Raw genomic sequence first — 26,575 nt, 5'->3', positions numbered from 1 at the left:
CACCCAAAACGAAGAACTTTAAGGTCACCCAGTCAGCACGGAAGGTGATAGGACATGGAACCATGTTTTGGGACAGTATAGGCATCCTACCCATGGAATTTCTGCCCCAGGGTCACACTATCATTGCAGCCACATTTTGCAGAACCCTGATGAAGTTACGGTCAGCCATTCGCAACAAACGTCCAGGTGCTTTGAGAGATGGAGTTCTTCTGTTAAATGACAACGTTCGTCCACACAGTGCCAATATCACAGTGGCTCACATACGGACCCTAGGTTGGGAACCACTGGAACATTCAGCCTGCAGTCCGGATTTGGCACCATCCGACTTTCATCTATTCGGCCCACTGAAGAATCACCTGGGTGGTCACCGGTTCCAGGATATGGAGGAGGTCCATCGGAAGGTTACCAACTGGCTACGACACCAACCACAAACCTTCTTCACTGCTGGCTTTGGGGGACTCGTGAAACGCTAGGACAAGTGCCTAAGGACAAGTGTAAGTTGAAAAATAAACCACATTTCATGAGGTAACTATTTCAACATTTCTCTCTATTTCATTTTGCGACTTACATATTGACTTACCCTCGTAATAAAGGGATCACAGGTTCGACACCTGGTGGAGACACAGTGGTTCGGATCTCACTCTCAGCGTTTCTTAACTTTTACTGATAGCATATCAACTAACTTTCTATTTGGCATGTTGACCAAGACGATAACATTGATTGATTTGGTGTTTTAAGTTCACTTTATGCACAGTAAGGCTAATCGGGACTGGACCTACAGTTTAAAGTGGGATCTGAACCACTATGTGCCTCCACCGGGTATCGAACCCGGGACCCCTTGATTACAAGACGACGATGATACCACTGCGCCATCAGAGAAGCCTTCCAAGGCGATAACAATTTGTACATTACATTAATTACAATTCAGTGTACGTCGAACTGTTACGACACTTGACTTGATAAGATAACTCTTACGACAGAAAGTAGGACAATGGTTTTATCAACGTGCTCACTGCGGAGGTCTACTGAATAGGAGCAAGTGTGTCAAGTAAGATTCTTCTAAATTTCTTACTTAAGTTATTGGGAATATGTGCGAATTGGGGTGGGGGTGGGGTCTGTTATACATTTCTTCTACAGATGGGACAAAATAATTATGGTATTAGGTTGTCCAGGATATCACGTTGCTGTTTCATCAATTTTGAAAATTCTTTACGAGGAGCTAGCATTTTTGTTTTGTGATGTTTGCCAATACCTAGAGCACCTGGATTTTACAGGGAAACATATGTAAATCTTGAATCTTGGAAAACTCAATATGCTGACCAAGGCAGTAATTTATTTTATTAAAAACATAAACTAAAACGTAACGTTTCAACCTTCTAGCAAGGTCTTCTTCAGACTCTGTATCAAGTACAAAACGTTACGTTTAGTTTGTTTTTAATAAAATAAATTACTGACTTGGTCAGCATATTTATTTTTTCATAATCATGGAAACAAGGCTTAATGGTGTTATAATGTAAATCGTGTAGCAAATTACGCCATACTGTTGTCACCGACATGCCAATCTCAACTGATAATCGCCATCAAATATTTTTTTAACACGAGGTTAGGCCTGTCCCGTTAAACTGCTTCACATATTGTCAAATTGATTTTGTATCTGGTGTCTATGCAGTAGCGTAACTAACATGCCTTGTGCCCCCCCCCCTGCCCCCGTAACTTTCAGTTGTGCGCCCCTACTCGTTAAAAAGAACTTTATCTTCTAAAATATTAATACACGCATACATTTATATTTGATATAAATAAATATGAAAATACATACATGTAATTTGAATAAATGTAAAAACTGTTACAAAGGTTAAGACAACAGACAAACTGTAAAACCATGCATCATTAAAGTGTTTATCGAACCTATCAGCACGGTACACACTAAACAGCGTCTAAAGGAGATGAGTAACAAAACCAAAATCTCTCGTATTTTCTGTCAGGTTTTAGTGCTAGTGTAATAATAATAACTAACTAACTAAATCTCTAGTCTTCTTAAACCCGAAGGTTCATGGCTGCAGCAACACAGGCCTTCCATCTGTCCCTATCTTGAGCAAGATCTATATACTCTTTTCGATCCCTACTGATTTCCTTTAGGTCAATCTCAACGTTGTCCCTCCATCTTCGTCTTGGCCTTCCTATAGGTCTCTTACCATCAGGTTTCACAACAAGCATCCTGTAAACTCCTCTTTCCTCTCCCATTCGTGCCACATGGCCTGCCCACCTAAGTCTTCATGATTTAATTATTCTAATAATATCTGGACATGAATACAAATTATGTAGTTCTAAATTATGTAACCTTCTCCACTCACCTGTCTCCTCATCCCTTTTAGGTACAAATATTTTCCTAAGAATCCTATTTTCTAATACTCTCAATTTATGTTCCTCTTTCAATGTAAGGGACCAAGCTTCACATCCATATAATACTACAGGCAAAATTACGGTTTTGTATATTTTAACTTTTAGTTTCTTAGATATTAAACGAGAAGACAAAAGTTTATGAATAGAGAAGTAACATGCATTTCCTGAATTAAGCTTACTTTTTATTTCCTCTTTAATATAATTTTAATTTGTTAATATTACTCCTAAGTATTTGAATTTGGAAACTGGTTCAAACGTAATAATAATAATCAGAGGTGAAAGATCTCTTACTCACCGGATCTTTCGGGAAAGGTGTCTTGGTTTGGATGATAGAATTGAAGCTTTAACTCTTCTGCTAGTATACCTCATTCTGTAAATACAAACCAATATCGGTATTCACAAGCTTTTGTGTCTGCTTCAGTTTTTTAAGTCGGCGTCGGCGTCAGGGTTAACACATTCGGGTCTGGCCTCATAATACAGCATTGTTACCTCTGGTCTGCGGTTTTTGGTTGTTTTTCAAAAAATCGTAGAAAAATATTTTTAATTTGTTTTTATTAAACCACATATTTCTTAAATCTACAAAACTTCCTCTTTTCAACGAACAAAAATGTGTTAAATTTTATTTTCATTTTCAGACGTTTTTTTAATATTTTTTTCAGCAATGTTTTGTGAAGAAGAAAAAAGTACAACATTGTAACAAATGTTAATATAGAGATATTTTAAGTTCGTAATCTGGAAATTTCAATAATTAACTACATAAACTATCAATACATCTTTTGAATCTTGCATAAGAATACTTCTTATGTGCACATAACAAAAAATAATTACAAATTACAAGTAATTATCTTTTGTATGAAAAAGTGGCTGCAGGACAGGACCAGACGATGCATCAGTTGGTTCTGCGTCATCTGTAAAAATTAAACATATAAATAAATAAATTAAATAAATAAAATACATTTTCATTTTACATACACTATACAAAATAATAAATGAAAAACTAAAAATACATCAGTGCATGTTGGAGAATCAAGGAAGAGGCAAGATGAATAGACCCAAAAAAATTACCTCTTCTCACTTCATTCATAAAATACTAGAGTTTGCAACACTGTTTATATTGTCGACAATAATTATTAGGAATATAACCTACCTTCCAAATCTTCAAATTCATCTGCATCATCAAAATCGTCGCTAACTTGAAACTCTGAGGCGGAATCCTCTATGCAGTCTGGATCTAACGACGCCATTCTAAACAATGCACAGTACATCAACCCGACAACAAACAGTCACTGGTGCGAGATAAAAATAGCACATGAGTCACCTAGAAGTCGGAATTTCAACAGAGGGGCTTGAATGAACACGCGCATGAGACGAAGTACGAGCATAGCCCGTCGTTCAATCGGCAAAGCGATTGCATACCGCAGGACGGGCTATGCCCGTCGTTCGTCCACATTGACTTTAAGTGCACTGCGGGCTATGCCCGTCGTGAGACCCAAATGTGTTTTAACCATGTAGGGGTGCTAAGGGGGTGAGGAGAGGTAAAAGTAAGAGTTGCCAGCGAATTTTCTTCACAATCTAATACGTTTCTCTAATGCAAGTTTCATTAGTAATATATTGATTCAGATTTCATTCTAATGTACAGAATTTCCTGTCTTGCCATGGAACTGAACGGAAAGATATGTCTAATAACGGGAGCCGCCTCTGGGATTGGACTTTGCTGCAGCGAGGAGCTTCTAAAACTGGGCTGCAAGGTAAGTGTGTGTTGACTGATAAGGTTTCAACACATTATCAGGGTAACAGGTTATGTTTCATGACGTATGGCTGTAGTACACGTTTCTTTGAAGTTCACTTTATGCACACAGACACCCTATTTCGAACTGCGTGTCTTCCAGTTTCGCCCATCCCCCTTTCGCCCATCACCCTTTCGCTCAGTACCGAATAACTTGTTTTATTGACCCAAGTGATAACACGCCAGAACGGTGGTACCGTTCAGCCCAGAGGGAATTTTTAAAAGATGGTCTGAATGTGAAGTGAAATATGAAAGGAAAAAGCCAAATACATGTAATCAGGTGTGGCTTCGCATTGTGTCGCGTTGTTTAATGCATTAATAACAGAAATACAGACACGTGTACATAAGGTTATGTTAGGTTGATTTTAAATGTAATTATGTTCTGTTGGGTAAAAACTACCACTTACCAGTAGTATCGGAACGCGCTAGTGGCAATTAGTGCACGTGTTTTAATTCATTTGCACGTACTTATAACTAATTTGCACGGGTTTTAATTAATTTGCACGTACTTAGAACTAATTCGCATGTACTTAGAATTCATTTGCAGGTACTTAGAGTACTTTACATTTATGTATTTGCTTTTTTATAACTTTTATGAATATATAATTATTTATTTTATGAAAAATATGTATATAGAAGGTAATTAGAGGTACTAAACGCTATGCATATGTTCTTATATTCATTACTGCAAAGTATGTAATGTATAAATCGATAATATTAATGAAAATAAGTTTTCTATGGTTTATGAACCGCTATGAACGGTGGTAATGGCTGTAGGTACAGGTTCAATTACGAAAGAAGACGGTCCCGGTACTCGAACCCGCGATATGTAATGTTATTAATTAGTACTATGTAATAATTTCATTATGTTATAAAAGACGATGATTTCAGACGCTAGACAGAATACTGTCTCCGAATCTCGACTCCGCTCTGATGCCAGACAGACAAGGGTGAACTCCGCGCAGGTAGAGGAGAAAGGAATTTGGGGGGAAGTGCGTTCAAGGTCAAATGACGTCACAACGTCAGAACAAACAAAGAACCCGGTTGACCAATCAGAACCGGTTTTTTCAAGGTTAACCAGTACGCAAGAACAGGGGAAAGCTATGCAATACTGTAGGGCAGGGGAGGGATTCAACCAGACAACAAAGAATGTCTGAGAATGCGCAGCAAGGGTCAAATCTCTGAAGCTACCGCTCGTAGAACCGGTTTCCGCCGCCAATTAATATTCCTCTCAGGTTTGCCTTCAAGGCACAGGACGCTTTAGCGCAGGGTTTTTTTTATCTGTACTATGAAGAAGGGACGGGGCCTACAGTTTTCACCATTTGCTTTTATCACGGGGTAACGAACCTAGGACCCTTTGATTATTGATTTAGGTAGTAAATGTATGTTACTGTGTGCTATTTAACTTAATTTTGAGTTTATTTTTTACCAAACTTTGACTTTATGTCAAACATTTTCACAGCTTATCCTTATTTTTACAAAAATAACACTATTTGTACTATTCAGGCAACATTTTTTATTAAATTTTGGACTCGCAAAGATATTTTTACAACTTTTTAACTTATTATTTTACAATTTTATGTTAATTTTTTACCAAAATAACACTATTTGTACTATTCAGGCAACACTTCTATTAAATTTTGGACTCAAAGACATTTTTTCAACTTTTAACTTATTATTTTACAACTTGAAGTTAATTTTTTACCAAAATAACACTATTTGTACTATTCAAGCAACATTTTATATTAAATTTTGGACTCACAAAGACATTTTTTTCTACGTTTAACTTATTATTTTACAACTTTATATTAATTTTTTACCAAAATAACACTATTTGTACTAATCAGGCAACATTTTTTATTAAATTTTGGACTCACAAAGACATTTTTTCAACTTTTAACTTATTATTTTACAACTTTATGTTAATTTTTACCAAAATAACACTATTTGTACTATTCAGGCAACATTTTTTATTAAATTTTGTATTTACAAAGAGATTTTTTCAACTTTTAATTTATTATTTACAAGTTTATGCCTATTTTTTTATTCTATCTGTTCAGGAAAGACTTTTAGTTACATTTTCGACACACAAAGTGTGTGTTCTCAACTTCTATCTGTTTATTTCACAAGTTTAGGCTTATTATTACCAAAATAACACAATTCAATCTGTTCAGGAAAGACTTTTAGTTATATTTTCGACACACAGAGTGTGTGATCTCAATTTCTATCTGTTTATTTCACAAGTTTAGGCTTATTATTACCAAAATAATACAATTCAATCTGTTCAGGAAAGACTTTTAGTCGCATTTTCGACACACAGAGTGTGTGATCTCAACTTCTATCTGTTTATTTCACAAGTTTAGGCTTATTATTACCAAAATAATACAATTCAATCTGTTCAGGAAAGACTTTTAGTCGCATTTTCGACACACAAAGTGTGTGTTCTCAACTTCTATCTGTTTATTTCACAAGTTTAGGCTTATTATTACTCAAATAACACAATTCTATCTGTTCAGGAAAGATTTTTAGTTACATTTTCGACACACAAAGTGTGTGTTCTCAACTTTTATTTGTTTATTTTACAAGTTTAGCCTAATATTTACTCAAATGACACTATTTATATTATTCAGGCACCATTTTTATTACATTTTGGACTCTCAAAGACACACACACACACACACACACACACACACACAGAGAGAGAGAGAGAGAGAGAGAGAGATTTTTTCCAAGTTTACAGGATTATTCTCTAGTTTACTCAAATAACACAATTTAGATGTGTTTTGAATTATATTTTGGATGCAAAAGTATGTTTTGACAAGTTCTACCCTTTTATTTTACAAGTTTAGGCTTATTATTACTCAAATAACACAATTTAATCCAGTCAGGAAGGATTTGTTATTATATTTTGGATGCACAAAGAGAGGTTTTCAACTTTTTTATTGATTTTTTGCAGGGTATGTATTAATTTTTATTTATTTTGTTTTGTATTATATATACATTTACAATTTTTTAACTTAGAGTTTAGTATTTATTTAATTTTTTCAAAAACACTAAAAAAAGTACTTTTAGCTAAAATGTAAGCCACAGAATATATTATTATTATTATTATTATTATTATTAGGGTTTACTGATTTCCACTATGCTACTTTTGGTTCTGTATTTCTATATGTATTTATTTAGGGCAGGTTACGCCTGCCACGTAGGAAAGTTTGTTTATTTTAGAGTTTGCTGAGTATTTTGTTACTGCTATACTAGGTAAAAGTTTTCTAAATATACCAGATAGAGCTCTATATACTTTTGTTTTTGCTATTTTGGAGATGATGCGATCAGCACCACTCTCCATCTGCTTTTTATTTTATGTACCCAATATTATTTTGAGGCTTAGTGAATTCTAGAGCTATTTATGCAGGAGAGAGGAGAGAGGAGAGAGGACTTGAAAATTTTGATCTCAGACAACCCACAACTATTTGTCAGATTATTTTAAAGGATATTTTATACTTATTATGTGCCACTAGAATATCAAAGCTTGCTTAATTTTTATGTCTGTAACGCATTTATTGTATTTCTAGCTAAGGCTTACTGGATAAAGTACACGAAATGTTTAACATTTCAACTATTTGCTTTTATACGAGGGCAATTTTTTAGTGTAACGAAAATTATGATGTGTCTATGAGGTCTGAAACCCCTTTACCGAGGGTCCATATTTGGACGCTTACTAATATTGTTTTTTCCCTTTACATATAACAATTCAACAATATAATTACAATACGAAGTTAACAGACGGCTTACGGGCCTAGGTCCACTTTCCAAACTTTTTTACTATTCTAGAAGAATTATTTAGCTTTATAACCTTTTTCAAGGTATTTTTGAAGTATTACTGGCTTTTTTGGGTGCATCAACACTTGGGTTATTTCCATTTGGTTTATTATACGAGGTTTATTTTTTACTCTAAGATCAATATATGTCTCCGAGGACTAAAATACATTTATTGAAGCTAAAAGCTTAGGCTGTAACTAGGGACTTAGCATGTATATCGACAATTTATAGGACAACACGAACCTTACAAAGGATTATATGTGACGTACGACCACACGCCAGAGCTTTGTTAATCTGCAAGAAGCAGTTGCAACTAATGCTATGAGGATATAATGTTAATTTTTCATTGTTTCACAAGGAGGCTATTTTTTACACAACCAATATTTGCTTTTTCAAGTAACTACATGTACCAGAAGCACATATGCCAACACTAACTAGATTTTGATTTATACTATCTCAGGTGCTAAATGTATCAAGAACACTGATTGTATATATTTTTGAGAATCCAACTATATCAGGATTTTTCTATGTAAGTATATTTTTATTGACTGGCTTATTTAACAGATCAAACAGAAAGACGGCAAAATTCACTAAATGTAGGTGATTGCATGAAAATAACTAGGTCAAGGGGTGACCAACAGTGAGCTGAATGTATATATAGAGGGTTGCGCTCTATTATTCTCACCTTCGCTGGATTGGCGAAGGAACGCACTTGTGGGCGGTAGAACCTGAACGGGCTCCACCATGGCATCGGAGACTCGAAGCAGATGTTTTGGAGGATGAACCCAAGTAGGGTCATAGGCGCTACGACCAATTTGGTCATTGCTTTTTATATGAGGAACCAATTTGGCCCACTCCCAAAATTAACTTAGATTGCTTATAACTTATGAAATTTGAAGTCTGCACAAGATCCGATGACAAAATCTAAAATTGTAACAACCCTGCCAGGGACTTGAACCCTGGACAGATAGGTTAAAAGCCTAGCGCTATACAAACTAAGCTACCTGCATTTTTAAAAAGTTAGTTATGTTAAGAAATATATTGAAACACCTGAGAACACTTTTGGTCTGGTTCGACAGAGAAGGAGACAACATTTCCAAATTTTTACAGACTGGGTGTATTTTTCCACTATAGAGGCCTTCACTATATGTAATTCGAAACGCTAAAGTTCAGCTAGCTTCCAAAATTGAGGTAAAGATTGTGTTTGGCGAGATTAACAAGTTACAATTATATCCAGTTACGGACAAATAAAGCTAAAAGTCTCAGATTTGCTGTACTAGCCAAGTTTTAGTAACATTTTCTTCACTTTAGTACAAATATCAAAGAAATAGGTATATTTTATTTATAATTTGACAAAATGTACTAGTATTTAATTCACAAAGTTAGGTAAAAAACAGTATTTTTTTAAAATATTGTTACTGCCTTCAAATTTTATGTTATTTAGCCACTAACAACTGGTTTACACTGCTTGGCATCCTTTAAATAGGAAAAGAAGGAATTATATGTTTAGTATTTTTACTACTTTATATTTATTTAAGAAAACAATTCTACACTTTAACTTAATTTTAACAAATTGTTACTAATTTATATATCAAAGTTATGTTATTTAGAGTGCATAAAGGCGTATAAAGTTAATATTTGTACTTATCAGTTCAACTAACAATTATATTTTACACACAAAAGATGATGTTTACAGTTAAATTATTTGAATCAGAGAATAATATTTTACAGTAATTGATTCATTCAGCACTAGTCAGTACCTTTATGCATCAGAAAGTTTTCTTAATTTTCTATTACGCATGCTATTTTGGGCTATTTTTAAAATGTATTTCTAAGGCAAACTGGTTTAATTTTCTGCTTATAATGCAAAGTTGACATAGTTTTCGCACAATGCATTGTACATTTGTTATATTCTCTACTTACAATCCAAATATTATGCTTATTTAATGTATAACTAACTAACTCTATAGCCTTCTTAAACCTGAAGGTTCATGGCTGCAGCAACACATGCCTTTCATCTGTCCCTGTCCTGAGGAAGATCTATATACTCCTTTCCTTCCCTACCAATTTCCTTTAGGTCCATCTCTACATTATCCCTCCATCTTTGTTTTGGTCTTCCTATTGGTCTTTTACCATCAGGTTTCCCATCAAGAATCCTGTATATTTTTCTTTCCTCTCCCATTTGTACCATATGATCTACACACCTAAGTCTTCTTGATTTAATCATTCTAATAATATCTGGACATGAATACAAATTATGTACTTCTAAATTATGTAACCTTCTCCATTCATCTGTCCCCTCATCTGTTTTAGGCCCAAATATTTTCCTAAGGATCTTATTTTCAAATACTCTCAATTTATGTTTTTTTTTTCAATGTAAGGGACCAAGTTTGTTTACTGTATTTAACTTTTATTTTTTGTAATTAACAAAAATTAAAAGCTTATACTGTAGTTATTATATTTTTTCTATCAGCTTATTTTGAAATTAATATTATTAGGTATAGTCTTTGATTTATAACTATATTGCTTTTTTATCAATTTATCTAAGACTACACACAGACAAACATATGTGTACACAATTTTATGTACATAGATATGCCTTTTTTTCAATATTTTAGCAAATTGAGCACTATTGACTGTGCATGCTTCTAAGTTTTGCTGTTATTTTACATCAAGTCTGTGAGTCTGTAGACAGTTTTCCCTTTTCAAGTAGTTTTTATTGATTGTATTTGTATATGTTTTGGGGACTTAGCAGTTTTATGTTATGAGGCAGTTTGTTGTAGAATATTTTTACCGGATTGTTTTGAGATATTGAGTGTCTGCTGTTTTACTTGTAATTATTTTCCTTCTTGTGTTGTGTATTTGACTATATTTTGTCCAACTTCGTAGTATTTAGAATAATTGTTATTGACTTGTAGATGTAGGGAGTAATAAACCTTTGCAAGATGCCCTATACTTTAGTCTGAACATTATTCTTAGTGTTCACTTTTAAAGCCTTAGTATTCTGGTAGTATTATTAATGTAGAGGTAAATTAGGCTAAAAGGTAGGCATTTTTCTGATAAATTATACTCACTTAGTTGTTTCAGCAGGTAGAAGTTGCATGATGGTTTACTGCTGATGATGTTAATTTGCTCTTCTTATGTACTACGTATGATGTAGCTTACTTGAGTAATTGGTATTTTCTACTGAAAAAGGATTGCTTGTCTATTTTATTTCTATGTTGTTGAGTTTGTCCATAAGCAAGCCATGTTTTACTCTATCCTATGTCTTGGAAGAATCTAGATATATTGTGTTTGCAGTTTTATGTTTCTCTAAGGTTTCAGCTATGTAGTTTTTTAAACTGTGCAATGGGTGTGACTATTGATTTCTCTTTCTGTATCCCATGTTGATTTCTGTGTATTCCTCTTGCTGCTTGAATTTGACTTAGGTTGTTTGCTTTTTTTCTTAGATCTTTATTTGTTCAGTATTTTTTATTTTTTAATATTCTATTACATAAAAACTTCTACTAACAAAAATATACTATTATAACTTTTAATTTTAGAAAATTGTATTTTTAAAACTTTAACTTTGAAAAATTGATTTTTAACACACTTTGACTTTAACAATGTACTTTGAATTTTTTATGTAATACAATCCAAAATATAATAACAAATCCTTCCTGACTGGATTAAATTGTGTTATTTGAGTAATAATAAGCCTAAACTTGTAAAATAAAAGGGTAGAACTTGTCAAAACATACTTTTGCATCCAAAATATAATTCAAAACACATCTAAATTGTGTTATTTGAGTAAACTAGAGAATAATCCTGTAAACTTGGAAAAAATCTCTCTCTCTCTCTCTCTCTCTCTCTCTCTGTGTGTGTGTGTGTGTGTGTGTGTGTGTCTTTGAGAGTCCAAAATGTAATAAAAATGGTGCCTGAATAATATAAATAGTGTCATTTGAGTAAATATTAGGCTAAACTTGTAAAATAAACAAATAAAAGTTGAGAACACACACTTTGTGTGTCGAAAATGTAACTAAAAATCTTTCCTGAACAGATAGAATTGTGTTATTTGAGTAATAATAAGCCTAAACTTGTGAAATAAACAGATAGAAGTTGAGAACACACACTTTGTGTGTCGAAAATGCGACTAAAAGTCTTTCCTGAACAGATTGAATTGTATTATTTTGGTAATAATAAGCCTAAACTTGTGAAATAAACAGATAGAAGTTGAGATCACACACTCTGTGTGTCGAAAATGCGACTAAAAGTCTTTCCTGAACAGATTGAATTGTATTATTTTGGTAATAATAAGCCTAAACTTGTGAAATAAACAGATAGAAATTGAGATCACACACTCTGTGTGTCGAAAATATAACTAAAAGTCTTTCCTGAACAGATTGAATTGTGTTATTTTGGTAATAATAAGCCTAAACTTGTGAAATAAACAGATAGAAGTTGAGAACACACACTTTGTGTGTCGAAAATGTAACTAAAAGTCTTTCCTGAACAGATAGAATAAAAAAATAGGCATAAACTTGTAAATAATAAATTAAAAGTTGAAAAAATCTCTTTGTAAATACAAAATTTAATAAAAAATGTTGCCTGAATAATACAAATAGTGTTATTTTGGTAAAAATTAACATAAAGTTGTAAAATAATAAGTTAAAAGTTGAAAAAATGTCTTTGTGAGTCCAAAATTTAATAGAAGTGTTGCCTGAATAGTACAAATAGTGTTATTTTGGTAAAAAATTAACATAAAATTGTAAAATAATAAGTTAAAAAGTTGTAAAAATATCTTTGCGAGTCCAAAATTTAATAAAAAATGTTGCCTGAATAGTACAAATAGTGTTATTTTTGTAAAAATAAGGATAAGCTGTGAAAATGTTTGACATAAAGTCAAAGTTTGGTAAAAAATAAACTCAAAATTAAGTTAAATAGCACACAGTAACATACATTTACTACCTAAATCAATAATCAAAGGGTCCTAGGTTCGTTACCCCGTGATAAAAGCAAATGGTGAAAACTGTAGGCCCCGTCCCTTCTTCATAGTACAGATAAAAAAAACCCTGCGCTAAAGCGTCCTGTGCCTTGAAGGCAAACCTGAGCGGAATATTAATTGGCGGCGGAAACCGGTTCTACGAGCGGTAGCTTCAGAGATTTGACCCTTGCTGCGCATTCTCAGACATTCTTTGTTGTCTGGTTGAATCCCTCCCCTGCCCTACAGTATTGCATAGCTTTCCCCTGTTCTTGCGTACTGGTTAACCTTGAAAAAACCGGTTCTGATTGGTCAACCGGGTTCTTTGTTTGTTCTGACGTTGTGACGTCATTTGACCTTGAACGCACTTCCCCCCAAATTCCTTTCTCCTCTACCTGCGCGGAGTTCACCCTTGTCTGTCTGGCATCAGAGCGGAGTCGAGATTCGGAGACAGTATTCTGTCTAGCGTCTGAAATCATCGTCTTTTATAACATAATGAAATTATTACATAGTACTAATTAATAACATTACATATCGCGGGTTCGAGTACCGGGACCGTCTTCTTTCGTAATTGAACCTGTACCTACAGCCATTACCACCGTTCATAGCGGTTCATAAACCATAGAAAACTTATTTTCATTAATATTATCGATTTATACATTACATACTTTGCAGTAATGAATATAAGAACATATGCATAGCGTTTAGTACCTCTAATTACCTTCTATATACATATTTTTCATAAAATAAATAATTATATATTCATAAAAGTTATAAAAAAGCAAATACATAAATGTAAAGTACTCTAAGTACCTGCAAATGAATTCTAAGTACATGCGAATTAGTTCTAAGTACGTGCAAATTAATTAAAACCCGTGCAAATTAGTTATAAGTACGTGCAAATGAATTAAAACACGTGCACTAATTGCCACTAGCGCGTTCCGATACTACTCTTACCTGTAAACATTCGGAATAGGCGATTGGGAATTTTTACTTTCACATTTCCTTCTGGGCGAACCCGTACTTTCGTTCTGGCGCGTGTTATCACTTGGGTCAATAAAACAAGTTCTCCGGTACTGTGCGAAACGGTATGAATCCTGGACAGTTCAAATTGATCTCCAAAGCACTGTGTGATGTATTTACATCAGGGATCTAACCCCTAACCCCTTGATTACAAGAAGAAAGCTAAGTCTTTACACCATAGGGGAGAAGATTGCTTTGAAATCCACCTTAGGCTCAGATAGCCTAATCGAGACTGGCCCTATAGTTCAAAGTGGGATCCAAATCTGTGTGCAATGTGCCTCCACAGGGGATAGAACACTAGAACAAGGCGACAGCGTTACCACTGCGTCATCAGGGAGGCCCTTGTACAGTCAACGGCAAAGATAATGGTAGACAAATTGTCCACCACTATTTTCATTACTTTTTCATTGTACATCCTAGGTTGTTTTAAGGAATGAAACTATGTTGGTTCGAAGGAAGCATTGTTCTCTGCTTAGTGACGTCATTATTTCATCACATTGTGTAATACAGACCGAATGGAAATGGTGGTGGACAATTCGTCTACTGTTTTTTTCGCCGTTGGATGTACTACACGTATCAGCTTCCAGTCTTAGCACAGATTGCCACGTGGTGAGATGATGATGATTCTTTCATTTAGCGGTCAGGTTCAGCAATAGACTCCTCTACCACCTGGCCCTTTGCTATTTGTAAGTTTTTTTGATTGATTTAGTAAATTTTATGTAGCTTTTTTGCCACTTTTGGCTACGCGTCGAAGGAGATGAATGGATTAAGGGACAAATCACAAATGGACGACACATCACAGAGTTATACTGGCTGTGAGTCCAGATGACAGAGCCTCCTTAGTCCAAGTTAACAATGAGTCCAAGTTACATAGATAATATACGGGTATATGAATACTGAATATAATAATTACTCGTGGCGTAACGTGGCTTGTAAGTGCCAGGGCCTACATACCTCACTCCCACATGGCTCAGCAGACGTGGGAAATCATCCAAACAGTTACGGGGTGACGTGCTGTCAGCACGACGAACCCCTAGAGTTAAAGAGCGATATGAAAGCGGCTGAACATGACCACTCTGCGCAGAGAAAGAGGGAGATACATTTCCGCTGTTGCCACCTACTCACCGTTCAGGGTTCTCGCCAGATTTTACAAAATAAAAAAAAAACAACGACGTACATTCGAACAATTGTAAATTGCCGCTGCACGGCTATTATTGCAACAATGGATACCAATCCTGCAGGACTATTACCAGAAAGCTTTAGACAATCGAATTGTGCTTTAAATTAAACGTGTAGAATCTTGAAAGTAAGTGAAAAAAATGAAAATATTTTATTGACCATTATTGTATAGAGAAAAAGTTATCTTGCGAGCCGATTTTTATTAAATGAGATTTGAAATAACTTCCAGTGAGAAAGTTACAAAAGAAGCTCCAAATTTTAAGTTCGTATAATATTTACAGCGATATGTTATTTAGTTACTGAGAAAACGAGAGAAGAACTTGATTCATTCTTTCGCGGAAAATACAACTTTGTTCGCCGCAGATACGATGCGCCGGTCTTGTGGGACTCGCAATAACAAAACAACTGCCTGATATGCATAATATGAACTGAAAAGAAAATAGCAGATATATTTGCAGTACCAGCTTTCCTGATTTCGTGCATAGTTCTGAGGAAGATCACTCTCGCAGCTACAACATTAACCCTCTCCAATAAAAATTTCCTCCCGTCGTTGCCTTTCCAATATCTGGACTCCATGTTCTTCAAAATTTTAAACACTGACCACGTACGTACTGCGTGCAAACCCGATAGCTTCCTTCAATTTAGCCCTAAGTTTCACTGCAGTAGAAAATTCGCCATTTGCGTACATATCAAATATAATATTACGCTATACCCCTTTATCAAAATCGTCCAAGTGCGTAACATTCTTTCGCCGATTACGACGTACGATTACCAATCGACTACCTGGCTTCCTTCGCAATCGTCTGAACTGTACGCAGACCTATCCCACATGCAGCCGCTGTACGCTCCTGACATTTGGCAACACTGCTCCCTGGCGAACACGAGGCACTGTCTGCACTGCGAGATTCACTTTGGAAGATCTGATACACTTTGTACACCATATCTCGCGCTTGTTTGTGTAGCACATGACGCTTAGGTGTTTCTGTAGCCATCTTGCACACGTACGCAGTGGCGGATTAAGCTTCCTCGTCGCCCCTAGGCACAAACTTAATGCGCGCCCTTCTCAAATGAAAAGTAGTAGAGTCATTCCATGCGAAATCAACACAGCCTTTGACCTGACCATCTCCGATTTTCATGAAATTTAGGGAGTTGAAACTATGCATGGAACTTAGTTACTATGAAAATTTTTAGTCTCGTGCGTCCTGTAATTGTTAAATTATTCAAGGTCAAAGTTAGTAGAAATTGCCCTTTTTGAGTCCGGTTAGCTATACTAAATGTGCTGTAACTTCGCCACTATTTCGCCTAGAAAGCTCAAATAAAGCTTATTGTACAGGGAATTAAACAAGCTTTCCAGTGATATATAACAAGCCCACCTTTCGATAAAAATATAATTTTGACACGTGACCTTGACTTTTGACCTTGAATATCTCAAAACATGTCATCACCCTACAAAATGTAAAGGAGTTATCCTGGGTATAATTGGTCATGAAAGAAATAGGTTAGGCACAGGGAGATCTCTAGCTGTGTGTGTCAAGCGCACGTCCAGCATATTGTTGACCGCCATTTTGAATTCAACGAAAACATTTCAAAGGAAAGTGGGCGATGTGAAATATCCAATCAGGCTAGAATTTCACGAGAAATGATGTGACGAAAGTTTCTCCAACGTATCTTTAGCCAGCAAAACGTTATACGCATATCTTTCACTTACGATATATGCACATTGTAGTGTTGTCAATATTCCTGTGAGCACACTCGTTGACGTCTCTCACACTCGCATAGAACATTTGGCAATGTAGCAGGTGCACCATCATCGCAAGCAGCAACTATGCCTTCTCTCAGATGGTCAATATCAGGGACTTTTAGTGCATGCACCATTCTCTTCAAATGTTTCTGAAGGTAAAAGTCCTCCTTAGATGTTAGATCTGGGGAATGTGCAGGCCTTTTAATAGATCCCCATCTGCCCATCAATCTACCTAGAAATTTACCATGAAGAATGTTCACATAGTGTGGTCACACACTGCCCTGTTTCAAAACTCTGGAAAAGTGCCATACCCGTAAGCAAGGATGAAAAACGTGTTCACTTAACATAACACATCCAAGAAGCCCTCACCATTTAAGGTTCCGTTGTTGAATATGGACCAACCATTCCCGTTCTCCATACACTATACCACATCATTAGCTTACCAGCAACAACCATTCGGCTGGGATCTGTCTACTGTAGATTATCAAATCACAGGTATTGCGTATAATTTTTATTAACTTTACCGGGAACATAAAAATTAGCATCGTCACTGAAGAATTTTTCATTCCAAAGGAAGTGTCACGTAATTGTTTGATATACTTTTCCCGATATTCTCCACTATTCAAGTATTTGGTGAATGTTGCTGATTAAAATCATATGCAATGGTGAATATACATCTTTCTGTCCCAAGATGTCAGCGTGATCTCGACGAGTTCCTAACACGTTAGGAGCATTCTTAATTCTTTGTTTTTAATACCTCGTAAAGGAGAAAATGATTACAAGCATGCAGTAATAATTTTTTGCTGGTTAAATATACTTTGGAAAAACCTTCGGTGCTTCATTTCTCGTGAAATTCTAGCCTGATTTGATAATTCACATCACCCACTTTCCTTTGAAATGTTTTCGTTGAATTCAAAATGGTGGTCAACAATATGCCGGACCTGCGCTTGACACACACAGCTAGAGATCTCCCTGTGCCTAACCTATTTATTTAATGACCAATTATACCCAGGATAACTCCTTTACATTTTGTAGGGGGTTTTAAAGGACTTTTGACTCGTCATGGTTCATGTAATGAGGCTTTTATCAGTCACATAGTTAAACATATTATTTTGTATCTTCTGATCCCACTGCAGTCCCAGAATGATTTTTTGATATGTTTTAGAGTATGGCATGAGGGACCAAATATATTTTTTTCACGATTTTTGGTGATGACATGTTTTGAGATATTCAAGGTCAAATGTCAAGGTCACATGTCAAAATTATATTTTTATCCAAAGGTGGGCTTGTTATATATCACTGGAAGGCTTGTTCAATTTCCTGTACAATAAGCTTTATTTGAGCTTCCTAGGCGAAATAGTGGCGAAGTTACAGCACATTTAGTATAGCTATTCGGGCTCAAAAAGGGCAATTTCTGCTAATTTTGACCTTGAATAATTTAACAATTACAAGACGCACGAGACTAAAAATTTTCATAGTTACTAAGTTCTATGCATAGTTTCAACTCCCCAAATTTCATGAAAATCGGAGATGGTCAGGTTGAAAATTGCACATATCTGTGTTGATTTGGCATGGAATGACCCAGTAACTAATTTGCACTGACCCAGTACGTACGTTCCGTCTGAATATGTGATTGAAAATGGTTCCCCAAGGTCCCAACAGATTTCTGCCTTGTTAAGAGTGCCAACTCGCAGTTTTTGTGTTCTTCAGAATTTTCGTGTGATGCTAGAATATTTGAAATGTTTTTCCAGTCTGAAATGCCGTGAGTTGCGATGTTTGTCTTGCCCTTGAACAACCTGCATGATGCACAATAAATGGCACCAGTGCTGCACGAATACACCAAATAATTCCGCAAAATTGATTCTCCATTTACAAGTTTACGAAAAAAACACTATTATTTAAAAATCTTGTCTTACCTGCTATGAGTCTTTGCGATTTAGAAAAATCGTTTTCAGCATTCTGATTAATTCCACGTCTTAGAAGAATGTCAATTGTAGACTCATTCAGACACCACTCGGCAGGATCGTCACTAACGAAATTTGCACTCTCACTGTCACAATCAGGAACTCCTACGAACTGGGGGGACACTACCTCAGGTGCACTTTCTTCCTCCACTAAACCCACAATATTTTCGACATTTTGCGTTTCACGGAGTTCACTCGATGTAGCCGCTTCCACTTCAATTTTTGGACTGCTTTCGGAAATCACTTGTTCCTTTCGCCTAAAAAAAGTGTCCACTGTACCAAGCTTTTTCTGTAAGGTTGCTTCTCTTTCACGCTTTTCGTTTGCAAGTTTACGAAAAGCCGCCCCACTTAACTTTGTTCGCTTCATGCTGCCTGCTGCATAAAAAAAAAACCACCAAATCGCAAACGCACTAAAGTGAGAATCATAGAACTTAAGACCTTCTGTAAACAAAAGCACGTGTATCCTAACAGTGTTGCAAACTTATGAAAAAAAATTATCCACGTAGCCTACAAGGTGTAAAAACATCCCATTTGTCAACAGATGCGGAATAAGCAGTGTATCACTGAGGACCTGTTGAAAGTTATTGAATGTATGTAAAAAAATAATAAAGAAATGTACATTTTGCCTGGTGGCCGACTTTCAGACTCATCACCGAAGTTCCCTGGCTCGAATCCCGGCATGGGTGTTATTTGTGAGTGTCCCTTCATCAATTTCATCTGACGATCAATCATTCTCATCGTCGGGATTAGCCAAAAGTGGAAGAAAAGCAACGCTAAATTTAAAAAAATCAAATACAAAATTTACATCTTATCCCCCAGGAGTAAGACGGTTCCGTACCAAAGGATTAATTTTCTCTCATCTTTTACTAAAAAAAACCTTGTTAGAAGAATGTGACACATTGAGATAAATTACGTTTTGAAACCGGGGTTTCTTGATTAAATTTATTTGATGTTTGAAAGTGTTATAATTTATTATTATAGACAATGAAAGTAAGTTAATACATATGATTTGATTGACTAAATTAATAATTTTAATGAGATAAAAATAATGGAAATAACTAATTGGGATTGATTCATTTGCTTTATTTTACTTCCCCTCTTGTGCCACTTATGGCAAATTTGCGAAGATGGGGATGAATGATGATGATATGATGAAATCGATGAATGGACATTCACAAACATTCATGCCCAGGCCACGATTCGAACCCGGGACCCCTGGCGTCGTAGCCCGATGTGCTAACCACTCCGTAACGAGGGGGGGAGGCTAACTAATTTGGAATTCAAATATCACCTATCCCTCATCGTCTCGTAACTAATGACAAATGTGCGTGTCACAACGTGGTCGATCTACACCTCAATGTCACACTTTCCAGTATCCTCCAGAGTGTACTTCAACATCTCTTAAAGTTACTTTATCCAAAAACACACTCGTATGTCCTTTTCATCCCGTTCAAAAATGCTGGATTATGCAGCAAAGACACCAAGGGAAACTAAAACGGCAACTTAGAGATGCATAAAAGTGGGGAAAGAAGACTAGAATACAGAAATATTTTGAGGCAGTCACATTTTATTGTACGCTACATATAATATAAAATGCATATTTGCGGGTGAATTTTTAAATATTGTCACATTTTTCATCTCTCTTGTTGAGAGGTGTTAATTTTAAATCAACATCCCTCGCCCTACGGCCTGCCTCCTTCACCCGCAAAAGTATTCCGAAGTGTGAGGATGCCACCATCCGGATGGTGAACACCTCTGAATTATAGATCGACTCCTGCGTCCCACCCCCTCATCCTTCCAGGTGGATCGTCACTGACAATGTGAAATCACACTATCATATGCCGACATTCGACATACCACTTCTGTTTCTGTACTTGACTTAGTGAGAAGTATTGAGGTTGGCAACAGCCTAATAACGGATTTATTCCGCATCATGTAGTCCGTTCTATTAAAGTACGCTAATGGAAGAAAAACGTGTAAATTACATTGGATCATACATTTTAAAATATATTTTCATTAAAGGTTTCTGTTTATAATAATAATACGTTATTATTGTATAAATTACAATCGATCACGTGAACAGTAAGAAAATAGCGCCAGTTTCGAACATGGCGACTTCCATGCGTGCAGGAAGGTCTCCCGTGTTTTCAGAGTAGTCTTTCGGAAGTACAGCCGTTTGAAAAGTGGCAAGAAGCAGGTTGTTCTTAACGTTTATGTGACATTGTGTCGGTGCTATCATGAGCAAGCAGTGAAGTTGGTGTCCAAGTGTAATTGTGTGTCTGCGTCTGTGTGTTTTCGGTGTGGTGAAAGAAAGGAAAGCGACCGGTCAAATTGTGAGTCCCGCGAAAAAAAAAAACACGTTGCTCGTATAAACAAATACACCGATTTTGAGATAAGCGCAATACAAAGCGAGGTGTTTTCGTATTCTTTCAATCAAAGAGCCGTCCTGTCCACTGTGGGGAAGATGTTGATAGTGATGATTGATGACGATCTCCCCAATTTTTGCAGTCGACGTTAAATCGCCTCTTGTGCCACGTTGAGTTCATTTTTGGGAAGCAAATTTGACAGACCGTACTGTGACAGGATGATGTCTAGCGCCGAAAATGCCTCAAGTTAAAAAAGGAACTGCTGAATCAAGGTAAGAAAATACATTACTTGCATGAGACGTGCCTAAATAATGTGCTTATTATCGCCTTCTTGTGCAAGAGGAGAAACCGAGAGAAAGATAAACAATCTCTTTTTATTCCCCGGCTTATCTTTGTTTAGCTTCTGCTAAAACTGGCGGTATATTTGTTGCACAAAGGAGAAAACAATACTCTACATGTCAACAATGTTGGGCAATAAAGGCTTGAATTTACTGAAACTAGGGTGACCAGATATTTGTTGACCAAAAAGTGTATAGTCTATAGGTTGAAGGTGCGCATGCACAAAACATATAAAGAAAACGAAAGTTTATTATTGCTTTTATTATAGCCTCTATAAAATAGGCCTACACTCTACAGATTCAAATTACTTAAGGGTCTAATGTAATTAGCTAATTACAAATACTTTCTCACCAATGGGCACCATCATTCATACTTCTGGGATGATTTTGCTTTCTTGAGTATGTATAAATCATCCTTTGTTGTGGTCATGTCCACATTGAATTTCCCTTTCGGTAATTATGCGATATCGCCCGAACGCCTCTCATTCCTTTATTTCGTTAATTTTAGCATTGATACTTACCTATTCTGCATTGCGGAAGATTCGTTAAGGTGAAGTTATGTCTTTTTCCATAAAATAGTGTCAACTTTTCATATTACGAGTCATTATTTGTCTTACTTGTTCCACTTGGGTAACAGACAATATGGCGTGCAATCGTCATGGATCATCGCGCGTCGTGCTTGTTTTGTCGATTTGGAGTGGGTGTGCAGTGTTTCAACGTTCTTCACCGAAAAATACCTACTTTCGTGTCCATTATGTCATCACAAACCATTGACGGATAGCCCCCAAAAAAACATTCACGATAGCCCCACAAACCATTGACGGATAGCCCCAAAAATTATTCACGATAGCCCCACGAACCATTGACGGATACCCCACGAACCATTGACGGATAGCCCCACGAACCATTGACGGATAGTCCCACGAACCATTGACGGATAGCCCTAAAAACCATTCACGATAACCCCATGGACCATTTCCGGCAAGGTTAGATTAGGTTGGGTTAGGTTAGGTAAGCATAGTTAAAGAAAAAAGAGAAAAATTCTCGTAAAAAAAAGACACGTTTGGAAACACTGGCGTGACCGTGTGACTTTCGACGCTCACGCCATCTGCAGGTACATAATGGAAACAACAGCATAATGTTTACAGAAAATGCAAGTTCCTTACATTAAAAGTGATTATTTATTGTTCTACAGCATTCTATTGTGACGTTTTCAGTTTCCGCGAAAGAAGAACTTCGACAATGCTACAGAAACTGATTTCAGTAAGTAGTTTCTCCTGTAAATTTGAAGAAATACGTTCGGGCGATATCGCATATTTACCTCACTTTCATTACTTGTTCGAGTGTTTACACCAGGAGTGTACTTTTTTCCACTCGCCAATAAGTTTTAATAACACAGAAGAGTTTTTGACAATCAACATTTGTACCAGGCAGAGTAGAGTAAACAAGAATTTTATAAAAGGCACAATCAGTTTTAAATTTGACCCAGCCTGTACTAAATCTTTGTACACTGACCTCCACTTACCCATCATTGTTTCTTTTCTTTCCGCCAATCTTCAAGATGTTTTTGAACGGCTTTTGAAATTGCACAGTAAGTGTCAAAAATATCATTATGATTAAATTCCAATGAATTTTAATTATGTTTTGCTTGTTGATGGATATATGAAAATGACTCTTGAAATTGTTCATAGGAAATTCTTGAGTCTTGAGTACCTCAGTTTCTTGACATTTTCAAAAAAACGAAGTGACCATGTTTCTAAGTATTTTACCACTTCACAATAAAACCTATTTGAAACAGAGTATGCATATTCCTCCTTCATACTCTCTTCTTTTACAAGTTTCATAAGGAAACTTTTTGCTGAGAATGGGAAAAAGTTCTGTTCTATTCTGTAGAAGTTGAAAATATAGAACAGAAACTTCAATTACTGTTATATTACCCCTTTCAATTTTTAAAATAGTATCATTAAACAGGAGTAGCTGTACATGCAGAAAAAGTAGCCGTAGTTCACTTGTATCATCTTGAAATAAATTGACTATAGCAATTGGGGCATTTTCCTCACTCAAAAAATAGACCTTTATCGCTTTGTACTGACGTATAATTAAAGTAAAGAGAGGAATCTTATCTTTGAGTGGTATAAAAGACTCTCATAATGGCACTCAATAAATTCACAGAATCTTTTCAAATTTTCTGTTCTCACAGTAAAAATATTAAAATGATTGTATATTTTGAAAACCAAGTTCTCAGCATCTATGGGTATTATTTTTGCACAAGGCACAGAAATTGCATTCTGTAGAATATAAGCCCCACGACCAATAGGCAAAATATTTTTTTTCTAATCTTCACTCTAACTCTCTGTGCACATTTTTTAGTCCCTGATGTTGTCTTGTTTATGCTACCAAAATGTAATGGTGTATTATCTGCTACAAATCCAACAACCTTAGTTTCCAAACCATATTGACTTACTGTATCCATCAATACACTTGAAGAAACTATCCAACTTACGTGTCTCAGAAACCGATGAACATTCTGTGTGTGACTTTGATTTTATATGTTGTTCAATATCATATTTACCTTTGTTTTTATGGAAAAGAGTATATTTGGGGATTTTTGCAAATTGAAAAGAGTATAGAGTATATGGACCTCTAAAAGAGTATAATACTCTTAAAAAGAGTATGTCTGGTCACCCTACTGAAACGAATCTCTCACTCTCTTTTATAACTTTGGCGCTGTCATACTGTGAGAGGAGTGGGGAAGGGGGATCTGTTAACCCTAGTGTTGCCCACGGGACGAGACGGGACAGGCTTTTAAAAATTCGAGACGAGACGAGATTGACCATGTGTCATAAGACAAACGAATATTTTCGAGACGAGACAGCATTTCCAGGAGACTCCACGAGACGAGACAGGCCAAAGTCTCGTCTCGTGGGCAACACTAGTTAACCCAGTGTCAGATAAATGGGACTTTTGGAGTAGAAAAATATGTTCATTCTTGAACAAGAACACGTATTTAATCACTTGTAGAAAATTTATTATACTTCAATGTGTACATTATCAGTTAAAATAAGAATACGTTTTTCCATGTTATGTAAAATTAAAGGTTGCGAGTGAGCAGCATATGATGGCCGCACCATTCCCGAACAGCTGGCGCGGAGTGATACGTTATTCGAAGTGAGACGGTTGTTTACAGAGGGTCGGAAGGTTCGTGATTCTTACTGTAGCAACAAACTGAATGCACCAGCCAGAGAATACAGTAAGACAAGAGTGCGCGTCAAATCTCCTGCATATGGCCTTGAACTGCTGAACAGCACCAGCGAATCACAGACGTGCGGCGTTGCCTAGTTCAGAACCTGTTTCACCTCGCCACTAAATCGTGTACCTGGCGCTCGGATATAAATATATTATTTCAAGTGTCAGTAGTTCAACAGATGGAAAGATAATGATTTTGCGAGTATGTACGAAAAACAAGCGTGATTGTAGCTTATACCGTTCCCTCTGTAGAAGCAATGTCATTATAAACGTATTTGCATTGTATCGTTTTTGTTCTCCCTTCGTTCCTGTCGCATTCCGAAACTTTCCGATTAGCGAAGGGAACAGAGCAGGTTCGTTCCCAGTGATGGTAGAAGGAGAAATTGACGAAGAGGATACCGTCACTGTTCGTTTTTCCCACGTCTTTAGTGTGTGTGTGTGTGTGTGTGTGTGTGTGTGCAGCATGTCGTTGAGTAAACCAAGTGGTAGTGATAGCGAGAGAAGAGAGAACAATGCAGTGTTGTACGAAGCCAGGCACGACAGGTGATTTTTTAGGTGTACAATTTTTTTTTAAAAAAAATGTTCGAGTGAAGAAGAGAGCAGTAAAATCGACTTTAAGAAGTGCCAGGCTCTAACAGCTCAAGCGTGTGGTGTGAATCAAGCTACCGTTTCTCGGATATGTTCGGGGGCAAAATAATGTGGATCGGGGCCTGCTCCAATGTTTCAATCACCTAGAAAGCAAATTAACGTACCAAAAAAGAACGACAAACTTAGATGACTTTGAAAAAGACGTAGTTCGTAGAACCGTCTTTGAAATTTACGATTGTGGCGAATTTTCTACTGCCAAAAAGATAACGTACTCTTCACGGGACAAAATATCTTACAAAGGCTGTACAACTTCCACCTTGAGAATATTGAAACAATTATGCAGTCCTTCTGGCATAATCAGGTATGTTCTTTTCTCCCATTAAGTTTATTATATGTTATATTATCTAATGTTCCGTGCTCTCCGTGACAAGCCGTTTCGCTCAACCACGCTGTCTCTTTTCCGTGTGAGATTTCGACATGGCACCGCTGCAGTGCGCTGCTATTGGCTATCGACATATGCAGGAGATTTGACGCGCACTATAGTTGCGGTCCACGCGAAAGCTGCACTCACTCACTCACTTATCAGCAGTGTTTATGTGTTTATTTTTTTTAAGACTGGCATTGTTACAGATGCGAGTTTCAAACAATGTCTTCTTTCCTGCCTGGCCATTAACAAACGCTTAGTGGAAGATCGAGGGGTATGCATTTACAGAAACAAATCAACAAAGGCTGGGCGGCTTGCATTGTCATTGTAAGCGATAAAAGCCACAGCACGGGTTAAAAACAAATTGATTGGCGCCTGAAGGAGGCAGAGCAACGAAACATTTCTTGATAACACATAAATCCGATTCATCAAGGTTTCTTTCGTATGAAGCGTAAGTGTTGCAAACCGTTGATTTGAAACATTGGTTTCATAGGTCTAAATTGTCACTGTGTACTTAAGACACTTTTTATTATTCTTCATATTCTGGAAAAAAGATTTGCCGCCCCCAAGAGTTGCCGCCCCTAGGCACGTGCCTAGTGGGCCTATTTGGTAATCCGCCACTGCACGTACGTTAACAAATTATTGTGTTCACACTGAAAAAACATGAACAGTCACAACGAAAACCGAACCGCTTACCGCTCGAAAAACAAAAGAAATACAACGCGCGTTTTCCACGGCAGT

At 36.4% G+C, this 26,575-nt stretch overlaps 1 protein-coding gene across 1 annotated transcript in view; it reads left to right on the top strand.

Moving 5' to 3' along the window:
* Window positions 1-1,011: 1,011 nt before the first annotated feature.
* Window positions 1,012-26,575, top strand: part of LOC146004719 (15-hydroxyprostaglandin dehydrogenase [NAD(+)]-like) — a 42,019-nt gene continuing 16,455 nt past the window's right edge. Inside the window, exons 1-2 of the mRNA XM_083143672.1 lie at window positions 1,012-1,048; window positions 4,040-4,148. Coding sequence (XP_082999798.1) covers window positions 4,056-4,148 — 93 coding nt within the window. The 5' untranslated portion in view covers window positions 1,012-1,048; window positions 4,040-4,055. The remainder of the gene's footprint in view (window positions 1,049-4,039; window positions 4,149-26,575) is intronic.

The sequence above is a fragment of the Lepisma saccharinum genome, chromosome 22, assembly GCF_977018435.1.
Source record: "Lepisma saccharinum chromosome 22, izLepSacc3.1, whole genome shotgun sequence".
NCBI lineage: Eukaryota > Metazoa > Arthropoda > Insecta > Zygentoma > Lepismatidae > Lepisma > Lepisma saccharinum.
This window is presented reverse-complemented; position numbering and strand designations above follow the sequence as displayed.